Here is a 21,370-nt window from a genome sequence, read left to right on the forward strand (position 1 = left end):
CTGTTGCCGTATCCAGTACAACAAAACAGAGAGTTTTTCGCTGCTTGATACATGACTACGCACTATTTAGGTACTCGCCATTGTCCAGCACAACAAAACAGCCGTGGAATTCGCTACTCGCTGCTAATACTTTCTACTGCTCTTGTTCAACACCAGGCAACCCGTAAGTCGCTCATACGTCTCGCTACTCGGATACTCGCTATGCACAAGAAAACAGATCAAGGTACTCGCAAACGCTACTTCCCTGCTAGCAGAGGCCTCTTTTCTCTGTATTTCGCTGGGCTGGAGTTCGCGAGGAAAAGATACCTCTGCCATGGGTCGAAACTGTTTCTGTTGCGCATGCGTGAGCGTTAATAAGCGACCGACGTGCCAAAACCCGTACCATCGCGCGAAAGCTGTCAATATGCTTTGCATGGGTTTTGTCGGAAATCATGAATCAAACTCTGGTTAGTTCTCCTCTTCGAAAAAAGAAAACAACTGTTCAATTTCGATCACCTAAAACGTCACTAAAAAGAGTGAATAACAAACGCAGCAAAGACGAGTTTTGTCTTGTTTGTGGGATTAATTTCAAGACATCTGGGCAGGCGAGTTTCTTCAATGTAAATATCGCACAGTTGGATTCGAAGAAAATGCTACAAAAATTTTTGGTAAACTTAGATCAGCTATTCCCAGAAGAATATGCAAAACCTGTAAACGGAAGATTGACTCGTTTGTCAAAAGAGAGAAAATTCTGAATGAAGATAAGGCATTGAATGGCTTCTTTTATAATTCGTCGCGTGATATTTCTACGGAGGACGCCGTTTCGAATGCGGGCTTATTATCCGGCAGCGGATATACGTTTCATGCATGCGCTAGTCATTGTGGGCTCAAATAGTGGCCAGTAATTAATGAACAGAGCATGCGCTCTGGATCTCGTCCACGATCGTGGACGGCGGTTTGATCAAACGAACTTGCGACCCATGGCAGAGGTATCTTTTCCTCGCGAACTCCAGCCCAGCGAAATACAGAGAAAAGAGGCCTCTGCTAGCAGGGAAAAACGCTACCTGCTAGTCCATTAAAAACAATCAAAAGCTAATCGCATTCTTACAATACAACATCGCAAGCTATTCGCTATGTCCATACTTACAATACAAAATCACAAGCTACTCGCCATGTCCATACTTACAATACAACATCGCAAGCCACTCGCCATGTCCATACTTACAATACAACATCACAAGCTATTCACTATGTCCATACTTACAATACATCATCGCAAGCCATTCGCCATGTCCATACTTACAATACAACATCACAAGCCACTCGCATTGTCTATACTTACAATACAACATAGCAAGCTATTCGCTATGTCCATACTTACAATACAACATCACAAGCCACTCGCTATGTCCATACTTACAATACAACATAGCAAGCTATTCGCTATGTCCATACTTACAATACAACATCGCAAGCTACTCGCTGTGTCCATACTTACAATACAACATCGCAAGCTACTCGCTGTGTCCATACTTACAATACAACATCGCAAGCTACTCGCTATGTCCATACTTACAATACAACATCGCAAGCTATTTGCTATGTCCATACTTACAATACAACATCACAAGCCACTCGCTGTGTCCATACTTACAATACAACATCGCAAGCTACTCGCTATGTCCATACTTACAATACAACATCACAAGCCACTCGCCATGTCCATACTTACAATACAACATCACAAGCCACTCGCTGTGTCCATACTTACAATACAACATCACAAGCTACTCGCTGTGTCCATACTTACAATACAACATCGCAAGCTACTCGCTGTGTCCATACTTACAATACAACATCGCAAGCTACTCGCTATGTCTATACTTACAATACAACATCGCAAGCTATTTGCTATGTCCATACTTACAATACAACATCCAAACTACAATAATACAACATTTCAAATTGCACAACGTCAGGTTACCCGTTACTCGCTATGTGAATACTAAAACACAACAGCGCAAGGAACTCGCTATCGCTACTCGCTATTTGAATACTTAAATCACAACAGCGCAAGGAACTCGCTACTCGTAAAGGTTACTCGCTATGTAAACACTTAAACACGATAGCGCTCAAAACTCGAAGCCCTTCATCTCCATAGCACAACACAACAGCACAAGGAACTCGCTATCGCTACTCGCTATGTAAACAGGTGAACACTAAAACACAACAGCGCGCAAAACTCGAAGCCCGTCATCGCCATTTTACAACACAACAATGCAAGTTACTCGTCACTCGTTAAGTCCAGTACCAGTGGTGTCTATGATAATGTTTCTTTAACTCGGAGTAAGGTACTTCATCTTTTTTTGTACTCTTGTCTGCCTGCCAGGGCAATTTTCGTCTGCTTTTGTTCAGCACCACAAAGGGTCGTTTCTCGATCCCGCACAACCCCTGTTTAATTTTGATGAATCCGTTATTTCCCCACTTGTGTGACCAAGAATTCTTTATAAGCCAGTAAGGCACGCCATTATCCGAGCCGTAGCCGATGAGAAGTACAGCGTGGTCTGTTTTGTTGCCTGGCAACCAACAAATTGTCGATATTGTTAGCAGCTTGCAGACAATGATAACCTTGAAATCTGAATGCAAAGATAACTCTTCCCAGCCTCCACATATCGAAAAAAAGTCTTAGCAGCTTATCATATTTTCTTACATGTGCAGGATTTTTGGTCAGGTTGATATGCGAACGGCATGCTGGGAAAATTTTATGGAACGCATTTCAACATGGCGTCGTAAACATGTTGATGTGTTCCTAAATGGAAGAAGATTGAAATGAAATAATTGTAGGTTTTAGCAATTCTGCTCCCGGAATATCTTCGTTAGTTCGATTCAAAAATCAACAATGGCATCTTTGGACGCCATGTGGTCCTAGCTTGCTGTTCGCGTATCACCTCGACCCAATCCCCCGCGCAACGTGAGATTGTCAATTAGTTTCACTGTGCAGTACCCCGTTCAATGGTTTTTCCATCTCAACTTACTGCAGTGTTTGTCAGACATGATACCATTGCTGTAGAACTTGAGAGACTTGGGGTTCGCGTTGATGGAGATGGTCGCCGGGCCGTGATAAGACAGAGCCTTTTTCAGCGCTATACGGTTAAACCGCTTCACACGTCGATAGCTCGTGATTCGAGCCCCAACAGTCAGGTTCGACGTTTTACAAAAGCCTTCCTTTAAAACAGAGAAACACAGAGTCGATTTAAACTATGGGTCGAGTTACAAAGATGACTAATAAAAAACAAAAATAGTTTCCTTGGCTTGAGCTCTTTTTTCTTGTCTTTTTTTCCCCAAGCTTAAGTCTCCTGGTTTACTTACCTGTCCCCGGTAGTGACCGTAACTTTTTGTCGTGGCAAGGCCGAACTTCTTGACCCACGAGAACGCTTTCCAAGTCCAGCCACCTAAGCAACCGTTATTCCCATGATACACTCCGGGCGTAGACCACGTGCAGTCGAGTAGCTGCTGTTCTGCGAGATTCAACAGCTCACCTTTCTACGCGATATACGAGATGTTAGTACATACGGGATGTTAGTACATACGGGATGTTAGTACATACGGGATGTTAGTACATACGGGATGTTAGTACATACGGGATGTTGGTACATACGGGATGTTAGTACATGCGGGATGTTAGTACATACGGGATGTTAGTACATACGGGATGTTGGTACATACGGGATGTTAGTACATACGGGATGTTAGTACATACGGGATGTTAGTACATACGGGATGTTGGTACATACGGGATGTTAGTACATACGGGATGTTGGTACATACGAGATGCTAGTTCATACGGGATGTTAGTACAAACGGGATGTTAGTACATACGGGATGTTGGTACATACGGGATGTTAGTACATGCGGGATGTTAGTACATACGGGATTTTAGTACATATGGGATGTTAGAAAATACCGGATATTAGTATTAGTATTGTGGCTATTATTGTTTTTGTTTTTATTGACCTTAACCGAGCTGTTGTTGTTGTTGTCATCGGTGTTTTTGTTATGGTGAATATTGTTATTGTTGTTGTTGACCTACCTTGACAAAGCTGTTGTTGTTGTTGCCATCGGTGTTTTTATTATGATGAATATTGTTATTGTTGTTGTTGACGTACCTTGACAAAGCTGTTGTTGTTGTTGTCATCGGTGTTTTTATTATGGTGAATATTGTTATTGTTGTTGTTGACCTACCTTGACAAAGCTGTTGTTGTTGTTGTCATCGGTGTTTTTATTATGGTGAATATTGTTATTGTTGTTGTTGTTGTTGTCATCGGTGTTTTTATTATGGTGAATATTGTTATTGTTGTTGTTGACCTACCTTGACAAAGCTGTTGTTGTTGTTGTCATCGGTGTTTTTGTTATGGTGAATATTGTTATTGTTCTTGGATGGCTTGGAATATCCCACCACCTTGATTTCCTATTTTCATTTCACTGCACTTCAAGACCTACCTTGACAAAGCTGTTGTATTGTTATTGTTTTTGTTGATCTACCTGAATGAAATGAGCCGCCTCCACGGCGCCGGCGGTGGCAAATGCCCAGCACGAGCCGCACGTCCCTTGGCCTTTGGCGGGATTCACAGCGCCTGCACAACGATTAGGGACACATGTCACACAATTCTAAACATGTCACACTCAAGATCACGTATTCCTAAACATGACACATGTCACGCTCAAGGTCACGCAATCCTTAACATGACACATGTCACACGGAAGATCACGCAATCCAAAACATGTCACATGTCATACTCAAGATAACGCAGTTCTAAACATGGCTAATGTCACACTAAAGATAACGCAACCCTAACATGACACATGTCACTCTCAAGATCACGCAATTCTAAACGTGACACATGTAACACTCAAAATCACCCAATTCTAAACATGTCACATTCAAAATCACGCATTCCTAAACATGACACATGTCACATTGAAGATCAGGCAATCCTAAAAATGTCACATTCAAGATCACGCGATTCTAAACGTGACACATGTAACACTCAGGATCACGCAACCTTAGACGAAGCTACTTCAACTCAAGACTAAGCTGTCAAAGGACTGACGACCGTTGATTAAACAGCATATCCACATAATCATTTGTCAAATGATGGTTCATAATCACATGTCTTATGACATCACATGATCACGTGTCAATTTTTTCTTACCGTAATTCCGCCAGTCCAGCTGGTCAGGAACTTCAAACATTCTTTTCGAATGCTTTATCTTAGCGTGCATTCGCTTTTTATGTTCTTTCTTTTTATTTTTTCTATTTTCATGACTTTCACCGCTGATTCCACTCCTTCTGTAGCCGGATCGCGGGCTTCGCCACCCTTCATAGTCCTTATTGTCTCCATGGTAACCATCTGACGGTTCGTCCTCCTCGTCTTTTTGCGTATCATCATTGACGTCATCATCTATGACGTCATCGCGATCCTTCTTGACGTCATTGCTTTCGTCATCAAGTTCGCCCTTGTAGCTTTTGAACTCGTCGTCTGTTAGATCGGCGAAGTGGTTGGGTTCCAGCTTGTACGGTAGGCTGCGTCTGTTCATTGAACGAATGTATCTACGTTGAAGAAATGAGAAAAATGCAATGAATTTGGAACTTGAGTTTTCAAAGCTGTCTTGTCAATGCGTTCGGATGATGTGCGCATGTGTGCGGCTCAAACTCTCAGATCGGTTCCGCAGTCTCTTGTGGAGATTTACGACGTTTATTCACACCGTCATCACACCCTATCACGTTTTGATATTCAGGATTTATTTGTTGTTACTTAGAACCTCAAAAATAGTAGGGGTGGACAAATCTTGACATATTAAAATTCGCTTACAATCAGTCTTCGACACCTTTTAATTTCGCCCTTGGCCTAAACCTCAGAAAAAAAAACACCGGTTCACCTCTTGGACAGTATTTCAATTAGATATCGTTCGTGGTTATCATGGGTGATATTAGAGTTCTTGTAGGCAAGGTAGTAAATCATTTACCTGACATTGTGTCTGAATATGTGCTTTCGTCTGCGGTGTTCGGAATCGTCTTCGTACACCTTGTCGTGCTGCTGTCGGAACTCGTCGAAGTCGTCGTCGACTAGGTCACGTGAGTGTCCGAGTGACGTGAACTCCGCCATCGGGTTAATCGACATAGCAGCGCCCTCACTGCCATGGGAGAACTTAGAGATGTCCCAGCACCATTTGTCATGTCGAACTAGAAACACAGAGAGAACTTAGCGATGTCCAAGCACCATTTATCATGGCGAACCAGAAACACAGAGAGAACTTAGAGATGTCCCAGCACAATCTGTTATGGCGAACTAGAGACAAACAGTGAACGTTGAGATGCCCCAGTACAATCTGACATGGCGAACTAGAGACAAACAGTGAACTTAGAGATGCCCTAGTACAATCTGACATGGCGAACTAGAGACAAACAGTGAACTTAGAGATGTCCCAACACAATCTGTCATGGCGAACTAGAGACAAACGGTGAACTAAGATGCCCCAGCACCAGTTGTCATGGCGGACTAGAGACACAAAGAGAACTTAGCGACGTTCCAACACAATCTGTCATGGCGAACTAGAAACAAAGAGAGAACCTTAGAAATGTCCCATCAATATTTTCATCGCGAACTAGAAACAAAGAGAGAACTTAAAGTTGTCCCTTCTCCATTTGTTAAGGCCAAACAGAAACACAGAGAACTTAGAGATGTTTCGACACCATTTATCATGGCGAACCAAGAAACAAAGATAGACTCTTAGAGATGTTCCAACACCATGTTTTATGTCGAACTAGAAACAAAGAGAGAACTTAGAGATGTCCCAGCACTATTACGATGTGGTATGATTACTTAGGATGCGGTATGATTACTTACGATGCGGTATGATTACTTACGATGCGGTATGATTACTTACAATGCGGTATGGTTACTTACGATGTGATATGATTACTTACGATGTGGTATGATTACTTACGATGCGTATTGATTACTTACGATGCGGTATGACTACTTACGATGCGGCATGACTACTTAGGATGCGGTATGATTACTTAGGATGCGGTATGAATACTTACGATGCGGTTTGATTACTTACGATGCGGTGTGATTACTTACGATACGTATTGATTACTTACGATGCGTATTGATTACTTACGATGCGGTATGATTACTTATGATGCGGTATGATTACTTACGATGCGGTATGATTACTTACGATGCGTTATGATTACTTATATGATGCGGTATGATTACTTACGATGTGGTATGATTACTTACGATGCGTATTGATTACTTACGATGTGGTATGATTACTTACGATGCGGTATGATTACTTGCGATGCGGTATGATTACTTACGATGCGGTCTGATGACTTACGATGCGGTATGATTACTTACGATGCGGTAAGATTACCTATGATGCGGTATGATTACTTACGAAGCGGTATGATTACTTACGATGCGTATTGATTACTTACGATGTGGTATAATTACTTACGATGCGGTATATCAAATATCCCCTTGTCGTAAGTCCACTTGTTGAATGTGTGGTAGTCGATGACGTAAGAGTCATAATATGAGACAAGTACGGTATCGTAGCCGTCCATCTCAAGTCGCATAGGGAGGGGAGGGTCAGTCTTGGTGGCGTAGAACACGTACTTGTTATCCTTGTGCATAACGGAGATGTTGTACACCCACTTGGTGCACAGGGTGTCGTGAATGAGGGCTTCGCCGGCGTACTGGAAATACAAACGGGATACCTGTGGTGATCTTTGAAGTGCATGGTTTATTGATTATTAGGCTAAGCTGAAACGGTCGTAATTTATCCATGAATCGTATACAATGCACAGGTTTCATCCTCATTTTATGATGATGGTTACACAACTTCATCTGTATTATTCATTAGCATTGAATAATAAATTAATGGATAATAGGATACTAATGGATAATAGGCCATTTGAACTCCGCCTCCAAAATGCATCTTTTCTTAAGGAAATTGTCAAGTTGCCAATAATCCCTGATCAGTATTTCTCCTTGCCTTGTCTGTAAGCCTTAATAAGAGCTAGATACAGGATAAAAACGCTTCTCTGAAAGCAATCACTCTTCGCTGGCGTTTTTAGCGTAAGCCATTCTTCGTAACAAAAGGCAAGGGCGGAGGGGCAGAAGGGTGTTTGCACCCTCCCCCCCCCACTAAAAAAATAACCCCCCTCCCGCCCACTTCTCTGAGTGGAACATATCAAGAAAATTCAGCCAAAAATTGTTGTTTTTGCCTAACGCGGTCACTTCCATATAAGGAAACTAATATATTCCTTATTTGGAGAAGCTGCACGATTCTTGTCACGGTTGTCGTATCGCAGGGGCTTCGTAAACTTGTAATAAGGAGAGAAAAACAGTGACTGTGACCATCTTTAGTCTATAGAGAAAGTATCTTAAAAGAAACAAGATTCCTCGGTACCAGACCCCCAAAACGACAACGTTTTCTTCATACGCAAGGTTTTCTCACCTTAAAGTCGACTAGTTTTCTTCATACGCAAGGTTTTCTCACCTTAAAGTCGACTAGTTTTCTTCATACACAAGGTTTTCTCACCTTAAAGTCGACTAGTTTTCATCATACGCAAGGTTTTCTCACCTTAAAGTTGACTAGTTTTCTTCATACGCAAGGTTTTCTCACCTTAAAGTCAACTAGTTTTCTTCATACGCAAGGTTTTCTCACCTTAAAGCCGACTAGTTTTCTTCATACGCAAGATTTTCTCACCTTAAAGTCGACTAGTTTTCTTCATACGCATGGTTTTCTCACCTTAAAGTCAACTAGTTTTCTCCATACGCAAGGTTTTCTAACCTTAAAGTCAACTAGTTTTCTTCATACGCCAGGTTTTCTCACCTTAAAGTCGACTAGTTTTCTTCATACGCCAGGTTTTCTCACCTTAAAGTCAACTAGTTTTCTTCATACGCAAGTTTTTCTCACCTTAAAGTCAACTAGTTTTCTTCATACGCCAGGTTTTCTCACCTTAAAGTCGACTAGTTTGGACTTAAATGGCCAGGCGGAATTGCGTGGCAGAATGCTTTGCGCGCCAACCTTGCGTTTCTTCTGCCCGAACCGTTTCCAACATCCCCTCCAGTGCTTATGACTCTTGTACGAGTACTTAGGAACCAGCTTGAAAAACATGCCGTGCTTGCCCAGGTCCCCTCGCTGGTATGTCTTTACGTCGCCTGGAGAGAGGGAAATGGTTAAGATTACGTCACATAAATAATGCCGTCAGTCATATACTCTAATATCGACACAAAATAAGAGAGAAAGAGACACACTTACATTGCTCTAAACTCGTACATTGTTGCTAGTGCTGCTGTTATTCCTATTATTATGGTTACTGCTATTATTATTGCTATAGCTACTGTTCTTGCTAGTGCTAGGGAAGAAAAAACAGCACAGATGGATATATATTTACATCCCAAATAAGTTTATTCCATGACTTCGAGCATGAAGATATAAATCGTAGATGTTTATTTGCGTGAATTCGTTTTTTCCTTAGAAATCCATCACTGACGCAAGTGGGAAGCCTGTGGGAAAATAAGGCGAAAAACAAGACAATGTAGAGGAATGGCGGAGTTTTTTATTCGGCGAGAAAATACGTAGTCTGCTCCGCTCCTAGTGTCACGCGCGCCTTCCCCACAAGCTTGTTTGGAAGGCCTGTTTGGAAGGCGTGCGTGACACTAAGATAAGCAGACTGGCTAGAAAACACGAGAAAACACGGAGTTCGATTTTTGGCCGCCATTTTGGAAATGCAGACAGGGAGGATTGGGAGGAGATGGAAGGGGGGCAAGCTAGCCGCGTTAGCCCTAATAATTTAAAGACTTACATTTTTCTTTCCCTGTTAATTTTTTTTCGGACCTATTTGATGCTAGTATAGCGATAAAAAAATATGCGAGTAACACGGCTTTTGAAAGAATTACGGGCCCACAATGCTTTGCAGGTCGGAATAAAAGGCCCTTTTGTATTATGTAAAGGTCAATTCAAGGTCATTTGATTACTAAGGAAAACTCGTTGTCAAGACCAGTTTTAAAAGCCCCTATGAAAAAAAATATCCATACTTTTTTTTTGTAAAACGGGCTCTCGTTCGGAGGAATTTTTATGGGTTTTCTACTCCATTACCAATCCTTCTAATTTGTACATCAAATAACTAGCTAAGCAAAGTTTGCCAGAGCTAACAAATAAGAATAATGAATACGAGCAAAATTTTATCAACATTTTGATTTTCATTCAAAAGCAGATGATAGTGTAGACGGCTATGGACATTAAATTGTTTATTTGTTTTTATTTCACTATAAATTCAACACCTGTCAAAGCAATATTTTAGACAGTTCATGTAACACAAACAACCTTTATAAAAAAAGAAATGATCACCGGTACTTTCCATCAGTCTTTTCCCAGAATTTTAACCAAATTATTAAATAGGAAATATAAAAATTGGGGACATACCTCCATAGTAATCAATACGACTTTGATTATGCGGTCTACTGAACCAAATCTCAAACGGTTCATTCACTTCACTGGTGGGAAGCCTTAAGACACCCGTCGCGTGGTACTCGTCAGGAAAGCGCAGACTGTTCAAATTATCACCGATCTTGAGCTCTCGCCGCGACTTCTCCGCGATAAATTCCTCGAAATCGTCTTGCTGCGTGAGTAGGTAGGTTCCCAGGGAGGCAACAATGAGGAGAAAACAGCACACAAATAGCACCCAGGAACCCATGGTGTGTTTACGGCTTTTTGGTGCAACAAGGAGCACTACAGCAGGTGTAATCGGAGGGAGAAGATCAGAGTAGTTAGCAGTGATAGAAGGGTGTGGTTCATCACGCGGTTGATCCACTCATGTCATTTTCACGTAGTCAGTAGCACGCCAACCAGATTTACATTCTTCATTTTGAATACAACTAAGTCGTGTTGATGTATGACTCTTTGCTTGTATTACGTCAGGAGGTAAGAACGAGTCAGTGACTCCATGAATCCATTGTCAACATTGACCTTATATGGAATGCTCGCACCCGCATCTTGGACATTGCGTTACATGTCACGGTAGTTTTTGTCACACAATATCCACAGAATAAAAGCCTTCGAAAATTACGTTGGTGTGCGCACGTGTGGACTTTGGGTGCGCGATAAGAAATAATATTCTAAGATAAGAAATCAGGCAGTACACAGTGATGGTTAGTAACAATATTTTACAAAATGTAAACCCTATAATTATGTCAGAAATTTCTCCCGACATCAGATATACTTGGCGCACGGTTAGCGTGCGGATGCTCTTTATTCCCACAATACATTGCGCAGAAATTGTACGCGAGTCGGAGTTTTTTATTTGTAAATACAAAGTAAAATATATTTGCATAAGGTGGATTATTTACAATGATTATGTACATGTACAGGCGTTTGTGGCTCGATTCTTTGAAGCCATAAGGTATTGCCACGCAAATGACTGTAGCTGCCAGCCATGTGCTGGTGCCAATAAAGACGTGGTTTTTGTCATTCATATACGTCACTATGGCAACCTATTCATTTTGATATCGCCACAGTCCTGTAATCCAGAGGTTGTTGTTAATGGTTACGGTAACTGTCAATCACGTTTTGACGTCTACGACCACGGCTTTCTGAGTCACGCCGTAGTTATCGTCTTTCACGGCTTCATGTTACCACGGTAACTGTCCCTCATGTTTTGACGTCTACGACCACGGCTTTCTTAGCCACGCCGTAGTTATCGTCTTTCATGGCTATAATGTTACCACGATAACTGTCAATCACGTTTTGACGTCTACGACCACGCCTTTCTGTACGACGCCGCAGATATCGTCTTCCATGGCTATGATGTTACCACGGTTACTGTCAATCACGTTTTGACGTCTACGACCACGGCTTTCTGAGCCACGCCGCAGTTATCGTCTTTCATAGCTATTTTAATATAGCCCTCTTCTCCCCACATAGCCGACCACGAATTCTTGACGATCCAGTACGACACGCCTTTTTCCTCGCCGTACCCGACAGCTAGTGCGGCATGGTCTAACGCATGCGCTGTGGAGTCAGACGAGTCAGGGTCAGCAAACATATAGCGAGGAGAAGAAATTAAAACAGCAATTACAATGAAGGATATGAAGGAAGAGTTTGTTGCTTGTGGCGGATAGAACAGGTGTTGTAGCGAATTGTTGATGGCTGGAACCAGGTGCGTACCCAGGATTGGCTTAAAAGGTTGCGCAGTCATAGGTATCATATGGAAAAAGCCAAGTTTTTGAAGAGACCCACTAATTGAACGCCGAGGGGGGGGGGGGGGTGCGCGCGCACCCTGGAAACGTGAAGGGTTGGATACCTCTAATTTAAGGGGGAGAGGGATAATTGTACAGTGGAGGAAACGGGTTAGTTGCTTTGTAGAGTATTAGCATGACTGAGACTGATGAAAGTAGATCAAGACTTTTCAGTTTTCACTGGAGTCGATTCGCTTTACTGTCATGGGATACGTACTACACTGTGTGTCGTAGTATATTCCCGAGCCATAGAACTTGAAGGTTTTAGGCTGAGTATTGACGAGAATGCTGACAGGGCCGTAAAACGCGACAGCGAGCTTCAATTGACTCGTGTTCCCCTTCCTGATGCTCATGTACTTGTCCAGTCTCGCGCCTATTGACGTGTTCTTGAAGTGACAATACCCCTCCTGCAATGCGACAATAAGCTACGTATTTGATAATAATAACGTATTATTTATTTATAAAAGGCCTAAAACTATGTGTAGATATTTTAAAGCGCTAAATAAAATTTAACCGAGAAAACAAAAACTTACTAATACAACTGAATAATCAAGACTACTTTATAAATTCGCGGGACAAATGCGTCTTAATTCGTCTTATCCCCCTGATAATGCTTGCGCATAACAAACCCTGGGCAAATTGTTTCACCCCCCCTCTCCCCACTGTTATGCTTGATAACAATCCAAAAGGTCGCTGATTATACACCGTATAACTCTGCTATATGTACTTTCCTACCTGTGTTAAACCCCTAATGGCTAATATATACATCGTATACATCTGCTATACGCGCGCCCTACCTGTGCTAAGTATCGCCCCAATGGCTAATATATATACATCGTATACATCTGCTATACGCGCGCCCTACCTGTGCTAAGTATCGCCCCAATGGCTAATATATACATCGCATACATCTGCTATACGCGCGCCCTACCTGTGCTAAGTATCGCCCCAATGGCTAATATATACATCGTATACATCTGCTATACGCGCGCCCTACCTGTGCTAAGTATCGCCCCAATGGCTAATATATACATCGCATACATCTGCTATACGCGCGCCCTACCTGTGCTAAGTATCGCCCCAATGGCTAATATATACATCGTATACATCTGCTATACGCGCGCCCTACCTGTGTTATAGCCCCAATGGCTAATATATACATCGCATACATCTGCTATACGCGCGCCCTACCTGTGCTAAGTATCGCCCCAATGGCTAATATATACATCGCATACATCTGCTATACGTGTCGCCCTACCTGTGCTAAGTATCGCCCCAATGGCTAATATATACATCGTATACATCTGCTATACGCGCGCCCTACCTGTGCTAAGTATCGCCCCAATGGCTAATATATACATCGCATACATCTGCTATACGCGCGCCCTACCTGTGTTATCGCCCCAATGGCTAATATATACATCGTATACATCTGCTATACGCGCCGCCCTACCTGTGCTAAGTATCGCCCCAATGGCTAATATATACATCGCATACATCTGCTATACGCGCGCCCTACCTGTGTTATCGCCCCAATGGCTAATATATACATCGTATACATCTGCTATACGCGCGCCCTACCTGTGCTAAGTATCGCCCCAATGGCTAATATATACATCGCATACATCTGCTTTACATGCCGCCCTACCTGTGCTAAGTATCACCCCAATGGCTAATATATACATCGCATACATCTGCTTTACATGCCGCCCTACCTGTGCTAAGTATCGCCCCAATGGCTAATATATACATCGCATACATCTGCTTTACATGCCGCCCTACCTGTGCTAAGTATCGCCCCAATGGCTAATATATACATCGTATACATCTGCTATACGCCCGCCCTACCTGTGCTAAGTATCGCCCGTAGCTCTCCTCTGTGGCCAGTCCTCCATGTTTGAGAATCCACTGCATCGCGCGGTAGGGATACCCGCCCTTACATCCGCGATTACCGAACCCCCAAGTGCAGTCGACAATCTGCTGCTCGGATAAGTCCAGCTTTAGTCCCGTCTGTAAGAAAACACGGCACGTCACAGGCGCGTCCACAGGGGGGTGCGCAGGGTGATCGCGACCCCACACCCCCCCACCCCCTTCGTTTTGTTTCCAAGAATTGGGTTATTTCTTATTTGGGATAAGGCGCATGCAGAAAATATGTACACTATACCTTGATGAAGTGCGCGCCCTCGAGCGCCCCTGCAACAGCGAACGCGTAACACGAACCACAGATTCCTTGACTTTTGACAGAATTGACGGCGCCTGCGGTAAAACAATACACTTAATGCCACGCTATCATACAGCCTTCCCCCAAGAACGGATCTAGGAAAAATTCTGACATATTTACGACAACAAAAACGCTGTCGCGTGAATGAGCAGCTCATATACTTAGCGTACTAGCTCTAATCATTTTGACCTGTTCAAGTAAACAGGGTGCTAAGGTCTGGAACCACCCCTGCCTACCTCCCACGTATTGTCCAGTCTAGATGCCTTGGCTAGGGAACCTCCCCCTCCCCTCACGCACACTTCAGGCTTCCCCCTTCCTTCCTCCAATTAGAGTCTTGCATACCTGCTTTCCTCCAGTCTACGTGAGGGGGAAGTGGCACCCCCCGGTCCTTATCTGGAATGCTGAAGGGTGAGTCGCCGATCAGGGGGGGCTCCTCGTGCAGAAGACCCTTCATCCTGTTGACCTCGGCGTCTGTCATGTCGGCCATGTGGTTTGGCTTCAGGCTGTAGCCCAGATGCTGACGATTGCGTGACTTAATGAACCTGTCACACACGCGAAGTATAACGTTACAAAGGTTTTTCTAGATGACATTTCGTTAGGGACTGTCTGGCGACAAGGCTTATAGGCGCGACATTTTCTTGATCTCTACGATTCATTCTGGAAATTATTCTTTAGGATATTACGTGTTTTTTCTCGTCGCTGGCGCTGTAAATATCATTATGAAATTAAACCCGAACACTACCTCTCTCAAAAGCCTCTCAAAAGTGTTTTCTTTCGTGTGTGAAACGGTGGGAGAAAAATTGGTGCTATAGGCCCATGCATTACTCGTATGACGTCTCGTTTTTGGGTGACATGACCTCTCACGCTCGTTTCAATTATGACGGCATTTTTACCTCATGTTGTGTCTATAGATGTCCTTTCTCCGCTCGTGCTCATGCGCAGAAGGGTACCTCTTCCTGTAACTCGCTTTGAACGTGTTGAATAGGTGACTGACGATGTCCTCATAATGACGGAGCGCGGACTGGTAACTAGTGCCGTCCAGAAGAGCTTGGGATGAGGTGGTAGAGCGAGTCCTGGGTCGAGTCGTACGTGGACTCGTTTGAGGTCGAAATTGTAGCCAGTCGTTCATCTTGCTTGTTTTGGAATTGTTTTTATTTGGTGGCGACATGCCGACACCCGATGTTTGATTAGTGGACAGCAAATTTGACGACTCTACTGATGTGTCATCCGAAGATACGAATGGCATTTTGTTAAGTTCCTGTAGCAGATATTCTAGCGATTCCTCGGAAGTTATTTCCGGATCTATCCGCGATGTCGTGTGGGTTGGTGTGGGGAGAGTCTGCGGTGACTGCTGAACAGCGGTGTGTGGCATGAACTCGAACATTGGGTTGATTTCACCCACAGCTCCAACGTTTTTCTCGTGTGAAAACTCAAAGCACTTGATGTCTGCGGACAAAATAGCGCAAAGTTTAAAGATTGTAGACTGCTACATGCTCCACCAAGTTTAAAAGTGGAGACACCAGCAAATCCTTGACGATTTTTTTATAATCCCGGCTTGAAGACCACCTAACATAAGGAGGAGGGGGGGGGTTGGGGAGGGGGAAGGAGGCTTCTTAGACAGGCTTCTTACCTGTTTTTATCTCGAAACCGCAGTACTTATAATACCATGTACCAAGCGGGTTTTTACGGGACGTCCCGCTTGCAAGATTACCTGTAGGTGTCTCGAATACGCTGTACTTATATTACTATGTGCCTAGCGGGATGTCCCGCTTGTTGTACGGGATGTCTTACGGTTTATAAAAGGGTATTCCGCGTGTAGGCTTACCTGCAGGTATCTCGAATAAGCTAGTGGAATGTCCCACGGGTTTTACGGGATATCCTGGGGTTTTACAGGATGTCCCGCGGGTTTTCACGGGATGTCCCGCGTGTAGGCTTACCTGCAGGTATCTCAAATAAGCTCTGCTTATATTACTATCTACCTAGCGGGATGTCCCGCGGGTTTTTACGGTACATCCCGCATGGAGGCTTACCTGTTGGTATTTCGAACACGCTGTACTGGTATTTCCAGGCAGAAAAATTGTGGTAGTCCAGGATGTAGTGGTCGTAGTAGGACGAGAGAAGAGTGTCGTATCCCATCATCTCGTAACGCACAGGTGTGTACGGTCGTGATGGTGTCGTGTAGAGCGTGTACGTGTTGACTTTGTTGTAGATGTTAAAGCTGTGTTCCCACTTGGCGCAGTTATTGCCACGAAAATCCTCATGCCCTTTGAACTGGAAAAAGCAGCACACACTAGATTAGACGGTTTGGGTAGAATACGAAGGCCTTTCAGTCCGAAAGCTGGCTACACTCAAACTCTGGCTTTGACAATAGTTTGCGAGATATCTAAAGAACCTTTGCTAAGGGAGTATTATTGAATACCCTGAGGGGGGAGGGGACCTATTTATTTAAGAAATCTTCAATAAAAAACGTTAAGTCGTGGAACATCAATTTGAGACTGTGATAAATGTTATCAATAACTGATCGACACTCTTTAAAGTAAGAGTATGCCTTACCTTAAAGAATTTGGGCGAAGGAATGATGCTTTGCGCTTTGATCTGGAAGTTGCTGTTTCCTCGTCTGTGTAAACAGCCCTTAAAAGTCCTCCCGGTGCGCTCAGAGAATTCCGGCACGATCTTGCACGCATAGCCGTACTTCCCGAGGTCCCCACGCTGGTATGTGCGATCCATACCTAGTACATATAACGAACAAATCAATATATAAGCCCTTGCTAACACGGGCATTACCCGCCCATACGAATAGGTAAAATCAAGTATAAGATATCTTATGCTCTCTTGGTAAAATGTCATGGGTGCATCACTAGAATTATCGGATATGAGAGATATGAGTTTATTTTACAAAGCAAAATACATGCCTGCTCCTTCTTCCCTATAGTATAAGTATTTCCATTTGTTTCAATAGAAGCAGCCCGCAAACCAATCTGGGAGTCTTGGCCTCGCACTCCCTCTTCAACTCCCCCCCCCCTCTCCGACGCAAAGAGTTAAGAAACTGGGACCCATACCTCCATAGTAATCGATCCTGCTCATGCCGTGGAGGCCTGAGTACCAGACTTCAAACGGTTCCTTGATGTCGCCATAAGGAAGCGATAACACGCCGGTAGCGTGGTACTCATCCGGGAACTCTAATTTGAGGGTAGCTCGGTCATGGGCATGCGCCTCCCGTGCGAACCGCTGTACCGCGCTGTTAGCATTGCGGTCCTCGCCGGATAGGATGTAGCACATCAACCCTGGGTAGAATGAAGAATAATTTGGTAATTGAATTTTGAGTTTAAGAAGCCAGAAAAAAAGGCTTCAAATTTAAGAAAACCAATACGCTCACGGGCTATAGGTGGCCCAAGATTAAAAATTGGCCCAGTTTTACAGATATCAATAGTTCAATAATGCAAACAAATAACGATTAAGATTGAAATTTAGGACATATTAGGACTAGGCTAATGCCCGTGGTACACTCCACATAAAGACACTGATTCTTTTACTGGACGATTTTCTATATGTCTAAGCTTCTTTGTAATATCTTTACAATATTTCAAGATGGCTAAATTAGCTTAACTCATTACCAGGAAATAACTAATGCATGGCATTTCGTCCAGCCGCGAGACTAGGAGTTGGCGCAAAGGGGGCGTGCGCACACATCACGACTTTTACCGCCAGAGAAAACACAGCGTTCCTCTAAGAAAATCGTCAAACCTTTAGACTTTTCACCATTGATAGGCGCGAAGCTAGGTGCAACGCGCGTGCGCAGCTACCCTCCCTTCCTCTCCGAGAACACACCAAAGAAGGGCCTTTTTTGTTGAAGTTGAAGGATCGTGAAATATTAAATTAATTTCTTATATACCCATGACTGCGCACATCTCCTCGCCCCAATTCCTAGCTACTACAAAAGGCCACTTCACCGAAATGCCTTTTAATTACTCAACAAGAAACAACTAAGATGCCTGAATTAAATTTAGCATATTTGAATGAGCTTTTGTCTTAAAAGAAAACAAATAAATTAGAGTGTATGTAACACTTTAAAAAAAATGCAAAACCAGAAATTGTATTATATGTTATATTGTTTTTCACGAAACCACGTATTTTGTTAATGTAACAGTCGACTCGCGATTGGTGGCAAAGTGAATGTTTCCACTTAACCATGTCATAACAATGCAGTCATTAATCCAGCCAGGAAAACTCGGCATTGAGCTGCTGTTGAACTCCTGCTTACAATACCATTCCTACAAGCCTACCACCTCACCTGCACACAGAGCAAGGAGAACTCCAAGAACACGCGCTCTCCTCCGAGATGATCGACCAGAATCAGCGAAAAGATGGCACCGACCTCTCACCATATGCAAAGCACTTCCGAGGAAGTGTAAGTCTCACCCGCAAAACTTCCCTCCAACATTGAGACGCGCAAAATCTCAAAAAGTTCGCGTTTCGTGGAAATTTTAAGGCATGCGCAATTAAAATTGTTAAAAAGCAATTTTCGCCTCGGTTGTGAAACACAACAAACGAGGTTGAAGTTTCGCGGTTTCGGAAAAAAGACATGATCTAACGCAGGGGTATCCCTTTGGTCTTCTGACTGTTTGGTTCGAGCGAAAGTCACAAGAAATTTAAGCTGGTGACGTTAGCATGCTGCTACATCGTGATTGGTTGATTAGTGACAGGTGTGATGGACGAGATACCTGCTAACGGCTCGCCCTAATCACCTGGCAGGTGGAGTTTCACGTCGTGGTTTACAACCACAACAAAAACACAGCTAGCCATTTGCGAGGGGGCGAATTGTCAATGCAGGATTTCGCGGGATCCCAAGATCGAATACTCCGGAAATCATTTAACAAAATCTGAGTCTGCTAGTTTCATCTCAAACTCATTTTTCGGAAAAAAAACACACTTCTTTTAGCTAGTATAGCATTACCACTACAGAAGGCTTTCAGGAAAAAAATCGAGATTCCAAGGCCTTTAGGTTGAAAAAAAGTAAAAAAGTTTAAAAGAGATTTCCAACTTAATCTGAAGAGAGGAATATGAAATTTCAAAAAGATTTGTTCGATTTTGGCATATTCCAGGGAGCAGAAACCAAAAAAATTGCGAAAAAATTTTTTTTTTTATGATTTGTTGCCAATATAAACACCAAAGAAATGCGGCTGGAATTACTGCAAATGACCCAGCCAGGGGCTAATAAGTAGGGGCAATCAACTTCACCATATTCTGGTACTATATAGGTGTCACGGCGTTTCCTAGGATCAGGATATTTTTAGACGCGCGGATTAGCCAATCAGATGACAAGGGCGGAAAATTTGACTTTGTCTCAAGGAATCCAAAATGGCGGCCGAGAAGGGGGAAAACGACGCTTGCTTTTCAAAGTCTTCCTACATCGTAATATGCCTCCTAACTTCTATATCCTTCCTCTAAATATTTTTTTCGTTGTAAATCCTTTCGGTTTATTGGCTTGCCAAGGCGTGGCCATATGAGATGCTTTCACCACTTCCAAATCTTAGGACACTAAAAATGGACTCCAGAGTGCTACCTCTGACACGAAATGAATGGACTGATGAAATAATCATCATAATAATCACACAATTGGCATAATGATAAAGAACCATTCAGCAAACTAAAGGAAACCAAGGATCACAATCCATAGATGCCATGTCTATATACAAAAAAAGGTTATGTCAGTCTGAGAAAATATCTTATAATATTTGATAAGGGGTCCAAGCACCAGGAATCCATTTCCCCAAGTGATCCACAATATTTTAAGAGCCTGAAACTGTTTGAGTGACAGCATCATCTTTCCATCAATAACTTTTTTGAAAGATTTTACAAGGGCCATTACTATAATGATGGCAAGTCTTATTACAAGCCAGGATAACAGATATGCATGTTTTATACACTAAATATCAACACAGTGTTGATATTTATGCGCATCATAACTAAATTCTTTCTTATACAAATACTACAGTTTTAAAGAGCTGGTTTTATAATAATATATAGATTTAGGCACTGCCTAAAAGCGGAGCCAGCTTTATTACCATATTTTCATATGGAGAATCTTTGTGTAGTTTAGGGGTATTATATGACCCCCTGAAGAATAGAGTTTCTAGACTAGAATTTCTTTTGAGGATAAAAAAGGGAAACATAATAACAAAATCTGCTCGAAAGTTTTCAAAACTCAATGAAGGCATTTATAAAGTTATTTCTAATCCTACACAAAACGCAAAAGACAATAAAAAAACTTCACAACTGCGCGCGCTCATGGCATCATTCCAGTACACGTCAGCGCGAGCGCAGAAAACAGTTTTAAATGCTGGCTTCAAATTCCAAGCAATATATAATTCATCGCTTTGCAGTTCATCTATTTGGATTTATTTTGCGATTTCCTATTTACGTGGGACACGTTTTTCCCGAAGAATAATATTTCTTTAGTGTTAAAAGGTAAAAGTTCGTGGGACTCATAGGGTTGTTGACTGATGATGCACGAATTCCCCTTGCACAATTTTATGTTTCGTCAACCACCGCGACAGGTAAAGAAGTCGAGCTGATGATATTCCCAGCTTGTAAAAGTACAAAGCAGTTCCTTAGACAGATATATTCTTCGAATTCTCATTTTCATACGGCCATTTGACTGGCTAAATCAGTTGTATTTTCTCAATTAAACAGTTTTTCTTGTCAATTCGTTTCTGCAATCATGCATTCCGTTATTCGTTTCACATCGAAAGTCAGAATAGGCTTAATCCCCCGTCTTTTTCAAGTCCCCCGGTTCTTGCTGGAACTAGTCTCTCATTGGTTTAGAGCGATCAATGAATTAGCTGGCCTG

The 21,370-nt window shown here is 42.8% G+C and overlaps 2 protein-coding genes across 2 annotated transcripts in view; both read right to left on the reverse strand.

Annotated features, from left to right (window-relative positions):
* The window catches only part of LOC5516076, a 68,035-nt gene extending 57,026 nt beyond the window's left edge, over positions 1-11,009 (reverse strand). The window contains 6 exon segments of the mRNA XM_048726622.1: positions 4,522-4,613; positions 5,193-5,590; positions 6,007-6,223; positions 7,510-7,750; positions 9,019-9,221; positions 10,489-11,009. Coding sequence (XP_048582579.1) covers positions 4,522-4,613; positions 5,193-5,590; positions 6,007-6,223; positions 7,510-7,750; positions 9,019-9,221; positions 10,489-10,759 — 1,422 coding nt within the window. The 5' untranslated portion in view covers positions 10,760-11,009.
* Positions 11,010-11,343: 334 nt separating this feature from the next.
* LOC5516093 lies at positions 11,344-19,121 on the reverse strand. The gene is made up of 10 exons (XM_048726623.1): positions 18,812-19,121; positions 17,580-17,804; positions 17,074-17,249; positions 16,551-16,791; positions 15,414-15,966; positions 14,863-15,062; positions 14,464-14,555; positions 14,148-14,309; positions 12,517-12,706; positions 11,344-12,072 (listed from the first exon to the last, which is right to left on the reverse strand). The coding sequence occupies exons 1-10, from the start codon at positions 18,903-18,905 to the stop codon at positions 11,891-11,893; spliced, it is 2,115 nt and encodes a 704-aa protein (XP_048582580.1). The 5' UTR covers positions 18,906-19,121; the 3' UTR covers positions 11,344-11,890.
* Between the last annotated feature and the right edge of the window lie 2,249 nt (positions 19,122-21,370).

This window comes from Nematostella vectensis, chromosome 4, assembly GCF_932526225.1.
Source record: "Nematostella vectensis chromosome 4, jaNemVect1.1, whole genome shotgun sequence".
Classification (NCBI taxonomy): Eukaryota; Metazoa; Cnidaria; class Anthozoa; order Actiniaria; family Edwardsiidae; genus Nematostella; species Nematostella vectensis.